Source organism: Balearica regulorum, chromosome 11 (assembly GCF_011004875.1).
Source record: "Balearica regulorum gibbericeps isolate bBalReg1 chromosome 11, bBalReg1.pri, whole genome shotgun sequence".
Classification (NCBI taxonomy): Eukaryota; Metazoa; Chordata; class Aves; order Gruiformes; family Gruidae; genus Balearica; species Balearica regulorum.
Window position 1 is genome coordinate 3,456,613 of NC_046194.1, and position 15,524 is coordinate 3,472,136.

The 15,524-nt window shown below is 37.6% G+C and overlaps 1 protein-coding gene across 4 annotated transcripts in view; it reads left to right on the plus strand.

Moving 5' to 3' along the window:
• The window catches only part of DACH2 (dachshund family transcription factor 2), a 302,386-nt gene that overhangs the window by 152,405 nt on the left and 134,457 nt on the right, over positions 1 to 15,524 (plus strand). For all 4 annotated transcript variants that reach the window (XM_075763080.1, XM_075763081.1, XM_075763078.1 and 1 more), the window contains exon 2: positions 1,765 to 1,880. In XM_075763080.1, the coding sequence (XP_075619195.1) occupies positions 1,765 to 1,880 (116 nt within the window). The remainder of the gene's footprint in view (positions 1 to 1,764; positions 1,881 to 15,524) is intronic.

The following is a 15,524-nucleotide window of genomic DNA, read 5'->3' on the forward strand; positions in this document are numbered from 1 at the left end:
GGAGTCAACAGAGTCATCAAAATAATCTGTTGTCTGTGCATAAGTAGGAATGAAACTGCATTTTCTCCCCCCCCGCCTTCTTCTGAAAACCCAAATCATAAATAAAATGTCTCCATAAAATCTTTTAAAACTGTTTAATTTTTTAAATGTTTTTCTTAGATTAATGTCAACACATGGAGTTTTATGCAAAAGATTTGTTAGTATTTGAGCTTGAGAAGAGAATGTTTTGTAGCTTGTTGATTGAGCTCTTCTGCTGGAGAAAGCTGCTAATTTTAGATGTTTTGTAATTTTTTTCAGAGACAGTAAGTGCCAGCTAAGCACTTACACGTGTGTGTGTATAAGCACAAACTTCTGGAAATCAAAAGATCAACAATTCTTTTTTGTTTAAACCCCCGACACACCAGCCTAATACTGTCTGTTACAGTAGATAATTTCAGCAGGTTATTTTAATAGAGAATGCATGTGTGCATCTAACTTCCTGTGAAACTTAAATACTCTTATTTTAGGTTTACTTTATTATAGCCCACTCAATCTAGGCTCTTGTAGTAGGCTTCACTACATAGCCATCATAGTGTGATAAACAACCTAAAGCATAAAAAAGAAAAACGGAAAAAAGTACTGAATAAAATGAAATACAAAATAGACAAACCTGAAGCTAAAAGAGGGGGGAGTAGTTTTATAGAGATAAAATAATAAACCAAAAAAATGATTTTGTGCTACTTTGATGTACAGTAAAACAAAATAACACTAGCACACTGTGAAAAATGAGCAGGTTAATGGTACCTCTGTGTAGTGTTGCTGGAAGTTGTCTTCATTTAAACGCAGAGTTTGTCTTACATTGATGGAGGGCTTTGCCACTGTAAGTTGATAGAGTGGGGTTTAACTTAAATTTCTTCATGAACTAGAAGTCATTTTCGAAATGCTTTCTATTCAAACCTCATTCATTGTTGCAGCTTAGTTATTTTATACAATGTTTCACTATATTTTGTCAAAAGCTCTATTATTCAACAAAGTAGAATTTGTTTTGACCAGAAAGAAGCAGCAATACTTTTCCAAAGATGAGGATGTTGCATTTTTATTAGCTGGCTTGGGGAAGAGTTGATTCAAATGGTTTTTTGGTCTGTAAATCTCTCCGTTATAATGGCAGCTGCATAGGATGATTTCATGTTGATATAAGGCATAAATATTGTAGTTGAAAACAATAGTTAAATGTAATAAGTCTGTAAGCAGACCTTTTGGATTAAAAACTGCAATCATAATTTGTAAGTTGGTCGAGGGATGGTGAGATTTTTGAGAAGGTGGGTTGCCTTCTGTAAAGCATCTAGTTGCATTTCCAAGACTTTACGCGTGAGTTGCACATGCATGTGAATTTCTTGAGCTCCATTTTACAGACAGTAATATTAAGAAAAAGATATTAGCAAAATGGTGGTACTATAGAGCTAGAAAAACAGATTGCTTTCTTTTTGGTCATGTGGTGCAGATTAAAAAAAATAATAATCTTAGCTTTCTAGCCATTTATGTGACTTTGAGCTCATGATTGTGTTAACCGTAGTTGCTGTTTGGCAGTTTATTGTTAGTTCATTTGAAACCTGTACAGTTCTTGTATGTTTAATAAACTTATTTTTCTTTTTCCTAGGCAAGAATTTCTAATATATTTTTATGTATCATTGATGGTTCATGTATTTTATACAAATCAATATCATGCGTAGTAAGCAAATATTTCAAAAAGAAAATGTATTTTCATTTATCCTCTTATTTCATCAGCTCACGACCAGGAAGACCCCCCAAGCGTTCCCTAGGAGTTGCGATACAAGAAAATGCACGTCTTCTGCCCCATGGAGTTCCAGGCCTGTTATCACCAGGACTTATCTCTCCGACAGGTAATAAAATCCATCAGATGATCAGCCTCATCTCTTCATACTGCACAGCAGTTAAAATAAACTAATATTGATCTAACTGCCTTGTCCTTCAGGGCTTTTTCAAGCTTTACCAGAGGTTACGTTATTGGATTTTTTGAGTGTTCATGAGAACTCTGTTTTGTTGCTGCAGTGACTGAAATCTAATGGATTTGTAATTTAGTTCTTTATTAATTGTAATTTCCTTACAGGAAATTCCATTAAATGTGTTATTTTAGTAAATACAAAAAACCTGAGAAAATGAACTATTGTCTCAGAGAGCCCTGTAGCATGCATTTCTTCCTTTCAGATGCATGTGTATTTTAGTTCTCATGGGATATGAACAGCGTGGCTAATGCGTATTGTATTGTAACATCATTAATGTATGCTGGGAAGATAGAGAAATGCTTGTACGAATTATAGAAGAAACAATTGAAAAGCAGATAAGTCTGCATTGCCACAGTGGATTGTACTTTAATAATCTTTAATAATAATTTTAATATCATAATATGAAAAAAGGAGCATGAAAATATGTGAAATTATAAACAAGCCCCAAACATAATTTAATGCATAGTATTTTATTTCACTTCATTAATTTATTAATAGAGTTTAAATTAAAACTTGTGCTATCCTGATGAGTGTTTTAATTTTTTATTAATTGATGTGTGCTAACAGTAAGTTTATATTGGTAAGAGAGAGATATTAACAGGCTATATTTATAAAAGTAATTGTTTAAATATTCAACAGGCTTAGCAGTTTTAGGATTACTGTCAAAATCCAGTCTAAATATATTGTATCTCCATAATAACCAAACTTAGTGAAGCGTTTAGCAGAATATGAAGTCGTACAACATCTTACAGGAAAAGCAGAATTAAAAAAAAAAAATTGATAGGACTATAGTGACGTCTGTCTTGTCTTGATCTTGCAGATTGCTCTGCTTGCAGATCCTATTGCTCTGCAACTGAGTGCCTCAGCGGGTCTCAGCGTTCAGGGGAGTAACAAAGCTAAGATCTTTAATTTCTCCTACAACTCAAGTGTCACGAGGACTTCACAGTGAACCAATAACCTTTACCACTGTGAAAGTGGGAATGAACATTCTTACGCAATAGTCACAGTAACCTTAACTGAAGTAGTTAATAAAGTATGAAAGCATTTTGCTAGATCCAGGCACCAAGTTGACTGAGTGCAACTTTGTACTGTTCGTATATGTGACAGGGATCAAGAACTGTGTTTTTATTCTTATGAGCAGTTTATAAATGAGGGGTTTTTTTAGTAGCTCTGTCATGTTCTCAGCTCAGGAATTTAATGGTTTTGGTGTTGTTTATGTTATTACAAATAGACAGGACAGTATGCATTGATGTCTTGTCACAAATCCAGAATATTCCATATTATTCTTCTACCCTGTATGTGTTTGCAAATTGGACATCAAATTATGCAGACTACCATATTGCTTTAAACTGGGAAATATATTAGGATGCAGTGTGCTGACTATGCACAGTAATACAGTATCAGACACATTCCGTGTCACAGATATTTGGAGTATCACAGAGTTTTAGTAAAAAAATTTTAAGTTAAATTTCTAGGCTGTTGTAAGTTTTTTGAGTCTGAAGTGATGACTGGGATACATCCCGCTTTATTTAACACACAGACGGTTGCATGAGAAGATTGGCCCCAGGGGGCTGTCTTTCAGCCAAGGCCCAGGGTGGCCGCCTTTCTGACCTTGGGAGCCGCCTATGAAAACCTCTGCATGACCAGGCGCCCAAAGTCACAGACAATGTGCCTCAAGCAGCTGAAAGGGAGTTTTGGGAGCAGCTTGTAGGCGGGAGAAAATACACATTTCCATAGCATCGCAATGTCGTTGAGGGCCCTGGACGAGACGGGTCCCTGCAGATGAAGCAGCCTTGCTACCAGCCTGCTGATGGCCTCTGTAGTCCTGTCACTCAGGAATTAGAGCTTCTGAAGTTCTTGAGTTATTTTATCTTGTTCATAAAGAAAGAACAGCGTAGAAGTTGGGGGAATTGCTGAGTAAGGAAAGGTGCCAGAAGAGTCACTTGTAAACTCAATAGGGATTTGAGATGTTGTAAATGTGATGGAGCACTCGGGATATGAAGCTGCCATTAGCTTTATTTATACCTATTTACACTTAATTACTGACTGCTTTGCTCTGGTTACCTTCAACACTTTTGCAATTGGATTCTTTCCTTTTGGCTGAACTAAGAATAAAATGCATTTTAACACTTCTCACAGAATAGAGGTTTTTCTTCCAGACTTCTGAGTGGTAGATAAAAGACTGGTCTAAAAGTTGCAAGGATATTAACCTGTTGTCTACTGGCTAAGTTTTAATTTGGTTATTTATGATCTCACTTGCATGTAATTTACTATGGTTCTGACAGACTTTTACAGACTTTGTATGTAAAACCGAATTTGTCTCCTGCCCCTGGCTGGCTTGAGGTCAGTGATCTGCCGCCTTGGCAGAGGCTTTCTGCTTGGAGCACTCTCTGCTCCCACGCAGTGTTTCAGATGGCTGTGGGAGGGGAGCATGACCAGGGCTGGGGCAGAGACTGAGGAGACATTACAGCACGGTAGGGCTGAACATATCCCTTCCAGTAGAGTGGATGCTGATATGGAGGCAAGAGTAACTCTTTACAGCTTGGTGACGTCTTTGGTTACCTACTTCCTCCAACTGCAGTGTAACTGCCCGAAGCATTTCTTTTGGATGTCTTCTTGTCCTTGATAATCCCTGTGTCTGATCTTGTTCATTCTTCATACAGCACAGATATGCAGACAGTTATGTTAATCTGCCTGCATTATTCTAAAAAAATAAATAAATCACACTTAGGCGGCTACCTCATTTTCTAATGTGTCTAACTTAGCATCTGAGTTGTTTCTTCTTCAAATAAGCTCATTTTAGTAACAGACTCCGCATCACCGAATGCAGCATGATTCATCCATTGCGTTTTTCAGTTTTGCCTTCTCTTTAGTCTTCTGTCAAGTTAAAGTAAAGGAGTTTGCGTCCAGGCTTGCTGTTGGTTAGATAGATTGGTCTCAAGAAGTTGCTGTTCTGGCTACAGACCTCACAGATCTGTCTGTAGAGGGTATTACAGAGTGATGATTAGTAACTTCCTGCAGACTTGAGTGAGCCATCTGTGTTTCCACTCCTTGAAATGTGCTGTTATTTTCATCACCCATTTGGTTTGTGTCAGCTCAGTTTACATGGTCATTTTCACATAATAAACAGGTAGTTAAATTAGGCATACTGCATTTCCCAGTGCAGAGTGTAATTTTTTTACCTCTTGGCAAAGTGGACTACAGCTACTCTTATACGTAAGCAATTTGTGAAGGAGCTATAAGTGAAGCCTCGACCTTTTTAAATATTTGTAAGTACCTTCCACCTTTGGGGAATGGGAACATTTGAGTTATGATGAGACTAGAACAGCAGGGTGGTTAAAACTGCTGTGATTGAGAAAGATGAGGTGGTGTGTCTGGGATGCATGCCACCAGGAAGGCCTTGTATAAACAGCACAATAACTGTGCCCAAACTGCATCCTTCATGAGCTGATATTTTAATACTGTCTATTTTACATTAACTTAGGAGAAAGTGTTTTTCTTCTTGTATTCATGTAGGAAATATGGAAATCAGCATGGTGCCCTTGCCTGCTGGGAGGGCAAAGGAGGAATCCTGTATGCCAGAGGGATGGTCATCAAAGGCTCAGTTCTTCAAACAATGCAGTGTGATGAAGTGACATTAACAAAAAAAGGCTTTATCTCCTATTAACGTACAAGTCTTTGTCATCAGTGTATCTTAACAAGACAGTTGGGACTTATTTATGGAATAGATTTTCAAGGAAGTTCTTAGGTCTGAAGCAGTAGTTTGCTGTGTGGAGAGAAGCTGAAATCCATTATATGGTTTAAGCCAGTAGTTCAGAAAACTGTTGATATGGAATGAAGCTGAAAGAGTAGTCAGATCTTTTGATAGTTAACTGTGCCAACTTCAGTCGTCCTACCTTTCATTTAGGTCGTCCCCAAAAAACATTAGAAAACTGCTATAGGAAGTCTTCATTGCAATTTTTTCTCTATATTCAATTTGTAGAATGATTACTATTATTTCAATAAAACCTTTTGGGGTACTACTCCATCTCGTTTTCAAGGTACTGGAGAGGGTGGCTCATGATGAAAATAATCCTGCCACTAGAACTTTGTTAGATTGTGGTACAGGACACAAATGTGCTTTCTGGGGGTGTTTTTTGTTTCTCCAAGTGGTAGAATGGTAATCTCTCTGAGTGCATGTGGGCTGGGAATCCCACAGCTGAAGCTGATGGGGTGCTGCAAGGTCTGGTGAGGCTGGGTGCCAGAAGATGGACGCAAGCCTGTGAAAACATTTCTGTTGCCATTTTATATTTCTGAGATTTGCTGTCCGGAGCTGTGGGCAGCCTGGTAGGTCTAATACTGTGTATGTTGGCAGGGTATGTGCAGTATAGGTCAGTGGATAGATTGCAGTGAGGATTTAGGGCTGAGGGCTGCCAAGTGCTCAGTGCGGGAGATGGGAGGAAGCCTGGTGGATGGGCAGTTGCATGTTAGAAAAGGAAAAGAAGGAATTTTCAAACGGATACTTGACTTTGGTGGCCTTTGGATGGGAGGCAGGGAGATTCAGGATTTCAGAGGTTAGACAGAGGCTCACCCCTGGGTGATTGTTTATACCTACTATGAAAAACTTTATGGTATGTACTGTGTGCAAGAGACTGGCTGGTGCTGCCACGAGTGGGTGGGACATCCGAGGCCCTCCCTGGTGTTAATACCTCCTGATTAAACCTGCTGCCAGCACCTATCATCAAGTCTCTGCTGTTTTCTTACAGTGCTCTGCCCAGGTGACAGAAGCAAACCACCTGCATTTCCAAACGTGTAAGATAAACTGCTGTTTTCATTATCAGCTAGATTGGTTTCACTCTCTTGATGTGATCCTTTTTTATTTCATGAACAGACAGTTAAATAAATGCTGCCTCATTAGCTGTTTGTCTAGAGTTTTTAAGAATGTCATAATTAAAATATTGGTCTATTTGAACAGATATGAATACTTTTTCATTATAGTTTTGTCTTATTAATAGTTAAGAGAAGCTGTTGTGAACTGAATAGTTTCATGTCATAAATATTTTAGTGAAATTAATATTTTAATAGCTATACCACATCACATCATTGTGGGACTCAAATAGAGTAGCTCACAGGAGTATGATAACTTCATGTTACTTCAATTCAGCAGTGATAGCAGCAGCCACTTACCCTCTCTTTTCTGTAGAAAGATTAAAACAGTATTTGCTGCAGTCTTTAGGCACTTCAGTTTGGTATATCCTTGTTATAGAAATGAATGAGACTAGAGGCTTTCAAGGGCTTTGGTATCCAGTTGCTGTTTATCAAGGTGGGCATGCAGTCAGCCAGCACGGCTCCGCTGATGCGCAGAGCTGCCCGTGGGAGCTCCCTGGTGCCATCGACCTCAAGGATCATCTCCTTATTTCCCTCCGAGACTGGTGCTGTTCCCATGCCCACCAGCCTTTCCTGGCTGAGGAGCTGTAAGATGTGCTCAGGGTCAGAAGAGCGGAGCCACAGGAGCAGAAAGGACAGTCCCTTATGGAGGGGCACAGGGGGCTGGAGGCAACGAATCTGCTCCGCATGTGGCATTGCCTCAGAGACTGGGATTGCCAAAACAAGGCTCTGAAGGTTGTCTTCTCTGCGTTGTAAAGCCTGCTTCCAAGAAGGAGCTGTTATTTGAAGAATAAGCATTCGCTCAGGGTCACTTTACAGAACATCTATTGACCGATTTCACCTCTTCGGGTGTTTGATGTAGGGCTGCTGTGGCTGGCAGCTGCTGGCAGGAGTCCTGGAGCCTCTGAGAGCAGGGAGCAGACGATTGTAGCGTTAAGGGAACCCTTTCCTTTCTCAGCACGCTTAACTGAACATTTTTGTATGTTTACATCCTATTTCTGTGGCTCATTTCACTGTTTATGATTATCTTTTTTTTTTTTTCCAGTTGTCATAGATGTCATTTTAAAGTTCCATTTATAATGAGAAACATATGCATGACTTTGTCATTGTTGGCATTACCTGGCTTGGTAGAAATTATTATTTTTAATCAAAGGCAAACATACTGATTAAGGATGCCACAACACTCCTCTGCCTATGGGGAACGTTAACAGTTTATAAATTGTTCTTGGTGACAATTCAGTAGTGAATTACTTTGATATATATGGCTAATAAATTAATATGATTAAGTTAATGAGTAGTACAAGTGTTGCCAAACTCCACTCGTCGGGCTTTTAATGCTGCTCCACATTTGCAGCTCTAGCTTCCCCCTGTGGTGAGAGGATCAGTGCTACCTACGCACTGTCATTGTGATAAATGGCATATCCCACAGTGCCCTGCACTCCATCTGGTGTGTCCCCAAAATGAGAAATATTTTATACAAATCACACACTCAGAAGCTCAAAGGACTGTAGAAAGATCTATTTTTTCAAACAATAATAAAAATGCATACATCTCTTTAGCAACTCTTCATTTTTACTGTCATAATGAATGCATATAGCTTTGGGAAATGAAAGCTCGTGTGAGTAACATAGGAAAGTTATCCGCTACACAGTAAAGCTGACAAATAAGTTACATGCTCACTCTTTTATTTTATCACGAAATGTTCTTAGATAAAAAATGATGTTAGAACATCTATTTAACTGGATTTTAAAATTAAAGACCATGTATGCTACATGATTGAGTACCACCCCATCTCATGCCAGCAAATTTCTATGCTGAAGGGAGCATGAATTCGAGTGAATGAGGAATGCAGGATCATATCATTACTCTTTAAAATACAACCATTCTCTAGAGTTTTGGTAATCTAAAAAGTCTACTTGGTGACTATGAGTCACTGGGTTCCTCTCTTTCCTTTTCTCTTTTAATATTATCTTTCTTTAGGGATCCATTTTTAGTGTCTGCTTTATATGGGTGGGACATTACATTTTTGACAAATGAATGGTTAAAGCTGTTGAGAATTGACTGAATGGTTAACCTTGTTGTAAATTTAATTTACACATAGCCTCAGCTACTAATTATTGTCCAAGAAGTGTGAAACTCAGTAATATACTTCCATTTTTAAGTACTTGCACAATTTATTTTTTTTTTAAATTTGATCCTGCTGAGTTCCTACATCTTTTGAGATGACAAAAGTTCAACGAAAGTGGTCACACAGTGGGAGAATTAAGATTGTATTCTCTTGACACTCAAGGAAGGTCTGCACTGAATTTATCTTGATTTGCAGATGGAAGGGAACCATTTGAAAAAGTTGGCCGAAGTATCACAGAGTTAAGAAAATCAGTAAGCTTTCATCTGATTTTATAATGTGTGGCATTCTTTCCTACCAGCTTTTCTATTAGCCTGGTGTCTGAAGGCATTGAGTTCTGTAATGATCATAATACTTCTCTGCTTCTCTCTGTCATATCTTTAACTGACTTTGAAACTGTTTTGGCTTTTTAAACTCATAATTAAGAAATGTCTTAAAGTCAAAAATAGTATCAGGAGGTATGAAAGATTTATCTTGAGGACTGTCTTTTCTGGAGGACTGTTTTGGCAATAACAACATAACTATTGTAATTGAATAGTTTTAGTTAGGTTTTATTTTCCTTTACAATAGCATGATTAAGTTGAACAAATAGTTACATTCTGAAATGTTTTCTGTTCAGTATCTTTAACTAGTATCACAGCAAGCGTATTTAAATGCCTTAAGAGTGTTTGTGTAAGATAGACTGTATATTGTACAGTCTTGCATTTTAATATATGAAGCTGGTTTTTTGGATTCACTGAAGTTTTATTGTCATTGAAGAATTTTTGCATTCAGTCTAATGGAGAATGGCTTACTGATTTAGCTGGTTGCAAGGCTCATCAAATGCACTGTGTAGGATGATAAACCTCTAGTAGGCAAATCGAGCATCTTCAGATTCTGGATTGTTACCTTGGGTGACATAAGGCCTATTCGTGATTCTCCATTTTAAAATAACATATTTTATGCTAACAGTAGAAATTGGAATATTACGGCACACCACATCAGAGACAAGGAACAGAGTTCCTCATTGATACCCCTACTCTGCTTTAGGTTTATCCAGCAGTATTTCAGAAGACCTGTTAAGCTCAAGATACCTGTGCACACTTAAATTTTTATTCCTGTGACTTTGAGAGGTAACTGTCTATAACTGTTTAAATAGGTACAATTGTAACTAACTGGATACATCATCTCTGGTTGCAGAAAATGTTGAGCCATCATCTGTTTGCAATGCTAAAATTTACTACATTTAAATAAATAATATTCTTTTTAAATGCAGCATTTGGATCTGTATTAGATTTGAGTAGCGTGGTTTCCTAAAGGAAAGCTTTATAAGGCCGTATTTTGGCAAAATTCTTCGTATAACGACACTGCTGCAAATTGTTCAGAAAAAGTAGGGAATAAATCTCAACTAAAAAGTAAGCATGTGCTACACTTAAGTCCACATATTTCCATAGTTACAATTGTAGTCAGATATTAAGTACTTTTAATGTAATTTAACAGCTGTTGTTCTTTGCTCCTTGTCATACAGACCTCAGGAGTCCTAAACAAGTGAAATACTCAAGTATGTTTTTATGATTAGGCAAACAAATAATCCCATTGATTTGGATTTGCTTACTTGTTTGCTTAAACATAAGTAGTTTGCTACTTACTATAGTGTTTTGGAGAACATATTCTATAAGGATTCTTTTGGAAAATTGTGAATTCATTAAGTGGCTGTGTCAAATCAATACTCCCTTTTGATTGCCCATGTCGTCTTCATTCTTATACTGTCTTGTGTGGACTAGGGTTTGTGAAATGAAGCAACATGTTTTTTGAAAAAAAGGTGGGAAAAATGGGTGCTGATTGGAAGTCACCTGAAAGATGACCGTTATTTGTTCTTTTTTGGCCACACTGAGCAGCTCAGATTGATGAGAGTGGCTTGCACTTGGAGTCCAAGGTGATAGACAGAAATCCTGCGTGTCTGAGGATGATGATTTGCAAAACTGGTTCTAATTCTCCCTTCTGGAAATATTTCTCCTGGAGTTGAGGCAGTGATAACAAATAGTAGAAAATTTTCATGTGGTGCTGCTGATTTCCAGATTAGCCTTTGCATTGGTTTTACGGAGGGAAGAGCTTGGTATGCTGAAAGCAAGAGGGAAAATATGTTCAAACTAGGCAAAGATTGCAGTGTGTGATCAGGAGGGGACAATTTGAGTCTGTCTATGTAAAGTAGTGAAAAACTGCTCTGGGCTTTTTGCGTATTTTTATTCATGTGCAGAAAATTGAGAGAAGCAAGTTTAGCAATGAAGGATGCCTCACTGTCCTTTCTGGAGAAGCTGCTTGTGTAGCTGATCTCCCAAGGAGCAGACCTTTGCTACGTAGGAAGTACAGTGGCTGCAGTTGGTGTTTCCTCCTGTGCAAGAATAATGTGCTCTTCTTTCAGCCCTTCCCAAGTAATAAAACATGATGCCAAGTGCTGGCAACAAATTAGGATTCATGATGAAAAGAAAACATCTCTTACTGAGCATTTTGAAGAGGTGCGCATTTTTATTTTGAAGCTAGCATAACTAAAATAGGTTTCATTGTCTGATCATTCTCATTAAGTGACTGGGACGATATTAAGATTTCACTGGAAATGTATTTGTATTGCATAAACTATTTTATCACAGTCAACATTAATTGGTGTAAAGAAATACAAGCTGACTTAATGAGTATAGTATTATACACCATCCTTTTGCTGAAGAGAGAGACCTCTTCAGTTTGCAGAGACACATGCTGATAGCAACTGGCGTTGCTGCTACTGTGATGTAGCTATTTTAAAGATAAATGTAGGACCAGAGTTCTGGAGGATTCAGTCTAGAAACGGAATTCATCCTGAAAATTCTTTGCAGAGGAAAATAATTCCTAGAGCTACCAACCTCCGGTGACTTGAATATGAAAAGCTTTACTTCAGAAAGAGAAGCATTTTATATAATACACGCCTGAATGTAAATGACAGACATTTTATTAGGAAAGGAGAGCCTTTATTAAAATATAATGATCTACATTGTTTTTATGTAATCTAATGAATTACAGTAAAAGCCTGAGAAATGAGCTGGAAAAGGTAGAGTACTCTCCCATGAAAGCAGGCTATGATAACCTTTTTGTAATTCTTTAACATGTTGAAAGAGTATTTCTACACAGACTTATTAAATTAAGCAAGGTCACCTTTTCATTTTATTAACAGATTTAGTTTGCCAGATCATGGACTTTGATTCTGAAAAATGTGGATGAATCATGCAGTAACATATGTCAAGTAGGAAATTGGTTATAAAATGTTAAAGCATTTTGATACACATTATATTTTTGTTTTTACCATTGCACAATTGTAAAAAATAGAGTGCTTAATTACTGTTTTTCACATTTGCATATTGATTGGATGTGCTTTAATAGTACTGATATTTCGAAGTGGATTATCTCTCCTGACTGGGGCAGTCTCAGTCTAATATTTGCATATAGGGAAGAAAACATTATTTTCAATAGTAATATAATATTTTGTTCTTTTGACATGCAGTATACATCATTACTTTGAAAGGTTAGCTATAAATAATAACCAGTGATACTGGTCATATGCTTAAAGATGAGCACATATATTGCATTTATCTGTCTGACCTCAGTTCAGCAAAGCAGGAATAAAACTGACATTGTGTCGTGCAAGTTGTTTATATGCATTTCCAAATCTCTGCATGTATATTATAGTCTTTTTATATGATATATATATGAGGAGGAAAATTATATTTCAAGCATGTTATGTAAATTTAACACAAAATCTTGCTCTAATTGTTTATAAATAATTTCATAGTCATTTCTAGGTCAGACAGAAAATGTGTTTTATATTTCCAGTCTCTTGGAATATTACTTTTTTCCTGTATTTGCATGGCACCTCTTTTGTCTAAGTAAAAGTAGTGCATAAGCTCTTTGCTGGTATATGTAACAGAACTGAGAGAACATCCATCAGTAGCCCCAAACTTTATGTAAATAAAGGAGTTAATGGAACAGATTATTTTCGTATTGCATATATGGTTTCAAATGAAAATACACCAATGTACAGATGTAGCTAAATCTCACTGTCATTAACAGCCTAGTAGTTCTGCACACATATGCAGAAAATGCTCCTCTTGCTGCTCAGGGCACGCAGGCGGGGTACAGCATAGAGCAGTTGACTTGGCCCTGGCAATCGCAGAGCAGGTGACTTGATTACACTGAAATCAGGCAGAAAATGTCCTCTTCTGGCCACTCGAGTGAATCAGTCAAATTATCGAGTGGCAAAACTAATTCTATGCCTTGGGCCATCAGAGCTGCCACTTCCTATAAGTCAAGCCTTCACTTAGTGTGAAATTGTTTTTTATTTTATTCTCTTTCATTTATTATGCTTATTTCAGCTAATCCACTTAGCGAATGTGAATTACCCAGTATACTAAAGCTGTTTCAGATGTGCAGCCTTCTCATGCTTTAGTCGTGAAATATGAGGATTGCTCTCCTTCCAAGGCACTCGCGACTCTGTTATGACCTATGCAGTTAAAGTAATATTTCAGTTTTTCAGATGAGAACTTGAATGAGGAGAAGAGTTTGAATATGATTTAAAATTAACTAAAAGTGCATATGGTTGAGCTTTCTTTTAAAAGCAGGTATAATTCAGATGGGTCATATTTTTAAGAACTAGAAACATATCTGCAATCAGTTGTAGGCCATTAAGTACCAGGTAATTTGAGAGAGTTTGACAGAACCAATTCCCTTGGAAAGCATTGAATACTGTTTTCAGCATTAAAATATCACCTTTAATTCTGGCAGAAACAAAGCTGAGATCTGCTTAAAACAGTCATACAGGTGGTATACCCTAGGCAATAGTTGGGTATGTAATTCTGTCCAAATGGCAGTCCCTCATTTGACTGTGCCCTCTGGTATACAACATGAACATTTTCCAATAAAAGAAGAGCAAAACATACGGAGTCTTTTATTTCAAGCAAAGCAAAAGAGAAAAGAATAATGAGAATAAAAAGTAAAATGCCTGTGGTGATGGGCAGGGGGAGTTGGTACAGCAGAGTGCGTTGGAACAGAAAAACAACAGTAGGCAGAAGGCACCTCCCATAGGCATCTAAATACAGTTTCCTATATGTAGAGGTACAAAAACGTGTAGATGTGTACGTATCATGTGCTAAAACAAAGAGGCATGATTCAGGAGAAACCAGATATGTTGTTTTAACTCACGTTCACATAGTGCTTTGAGCTGACATACATCTTGGGCAGATGAGGGGACTTGAAGGGTGGAAGGAAGTAAGCAGAGCCTCAAAAAGAAAAGTTGAAAGGATCATACTGTGATTAAGATGGATGCATTGCTGACAATGTCAGAGCAACAGCTGCTAAATCTAGGAGGCACTTGAAAGAGTCTCTCTATTTTGTTATATATGGAAGTCAATAGGTTACTTGGGCTAAGAACACCCTATTATTCAAATTCAGCTGACCCAGAAAGCCATGCCATCTTTCAATGGCAATTCGGAGGGCTTTGCCATTTAGATAGTGGTTTTGGTATTTCCCAGTACAAAATTGTTGTGCGTAGTCTTGTATGACATATGGATATATTGATCTGAGTTTTTTTTCCCCTGAAATGTATTAGATTAGTCTGTATAAGGCTTCAGAATGCTATTTTGTGTTTGCAGCTGGGTGAGATTGCTGAAAACTTGTCACCAGAATCTCTTTTTTAAACCTATTAAACATCAAGGAAATGTACCGTAAATTGTTTTGGCCTTCCTGTTTTGGAACTGCTTCATTTAAAATTTTTAATTACAGATAATATTTCTTCATAGTAGCTTATCAGTCCTATATATTAGCTAAGGAGGAGTCCTAGTCCTGTTGAGAATTTGTGTTCATTGATGAAAAGTTGTCATTGTAGATTGTGCATAGGAAAATATCCTGAGAATAGGGGTTTTGCCTGTTGATATGGACATGTCCTTCCTTTTCTGATGTGTCTCTCTTGATCTCCATTTTTCATTGCATCATATTGCTCTGCCTTTCCTCTTTATTTTTTTGCCCTTGACTTTTATGTCTGCACTACAATTTGTGTTGACCTTGAGGTTGCCCTCAATTAGCTGAGCCATTTCAGTATCATGGCCCACACCAAAATCCTCTGCAACGTGCCTCTGGTTTGAAAAGCAGAGCCATCCTAGAAACTGGTTTGTGACCATTTTTCTTTCCTCTTCTTTTCAAGTTAGTGTTTATTTCCAGGCAATAAAGAGAAGGAGTGATACAAAAGAGATAGAAATCAGAAGCAATAAATCATAGGATTGCTTCTGGTAGGTTTCCTGTGTACATGCCTGCAGTGTCTATACCACCTGCAAAAAGAGGAGGATTAGGAAAGGTTTGGATGACAGAGATAAATCTTATCCCTGAAAGTTCAACAAACCTCTCAGGATCCAAAGGATGGCTGCCAGGGATCAAGATCAGGAATTTGATGAATAATGGGCAGACAGCAGGTTATGCTGGCCTCATGTTTGACCCTAAATAGGAGGAGGGTGTTAGAGTGGCTGGATTGCAGT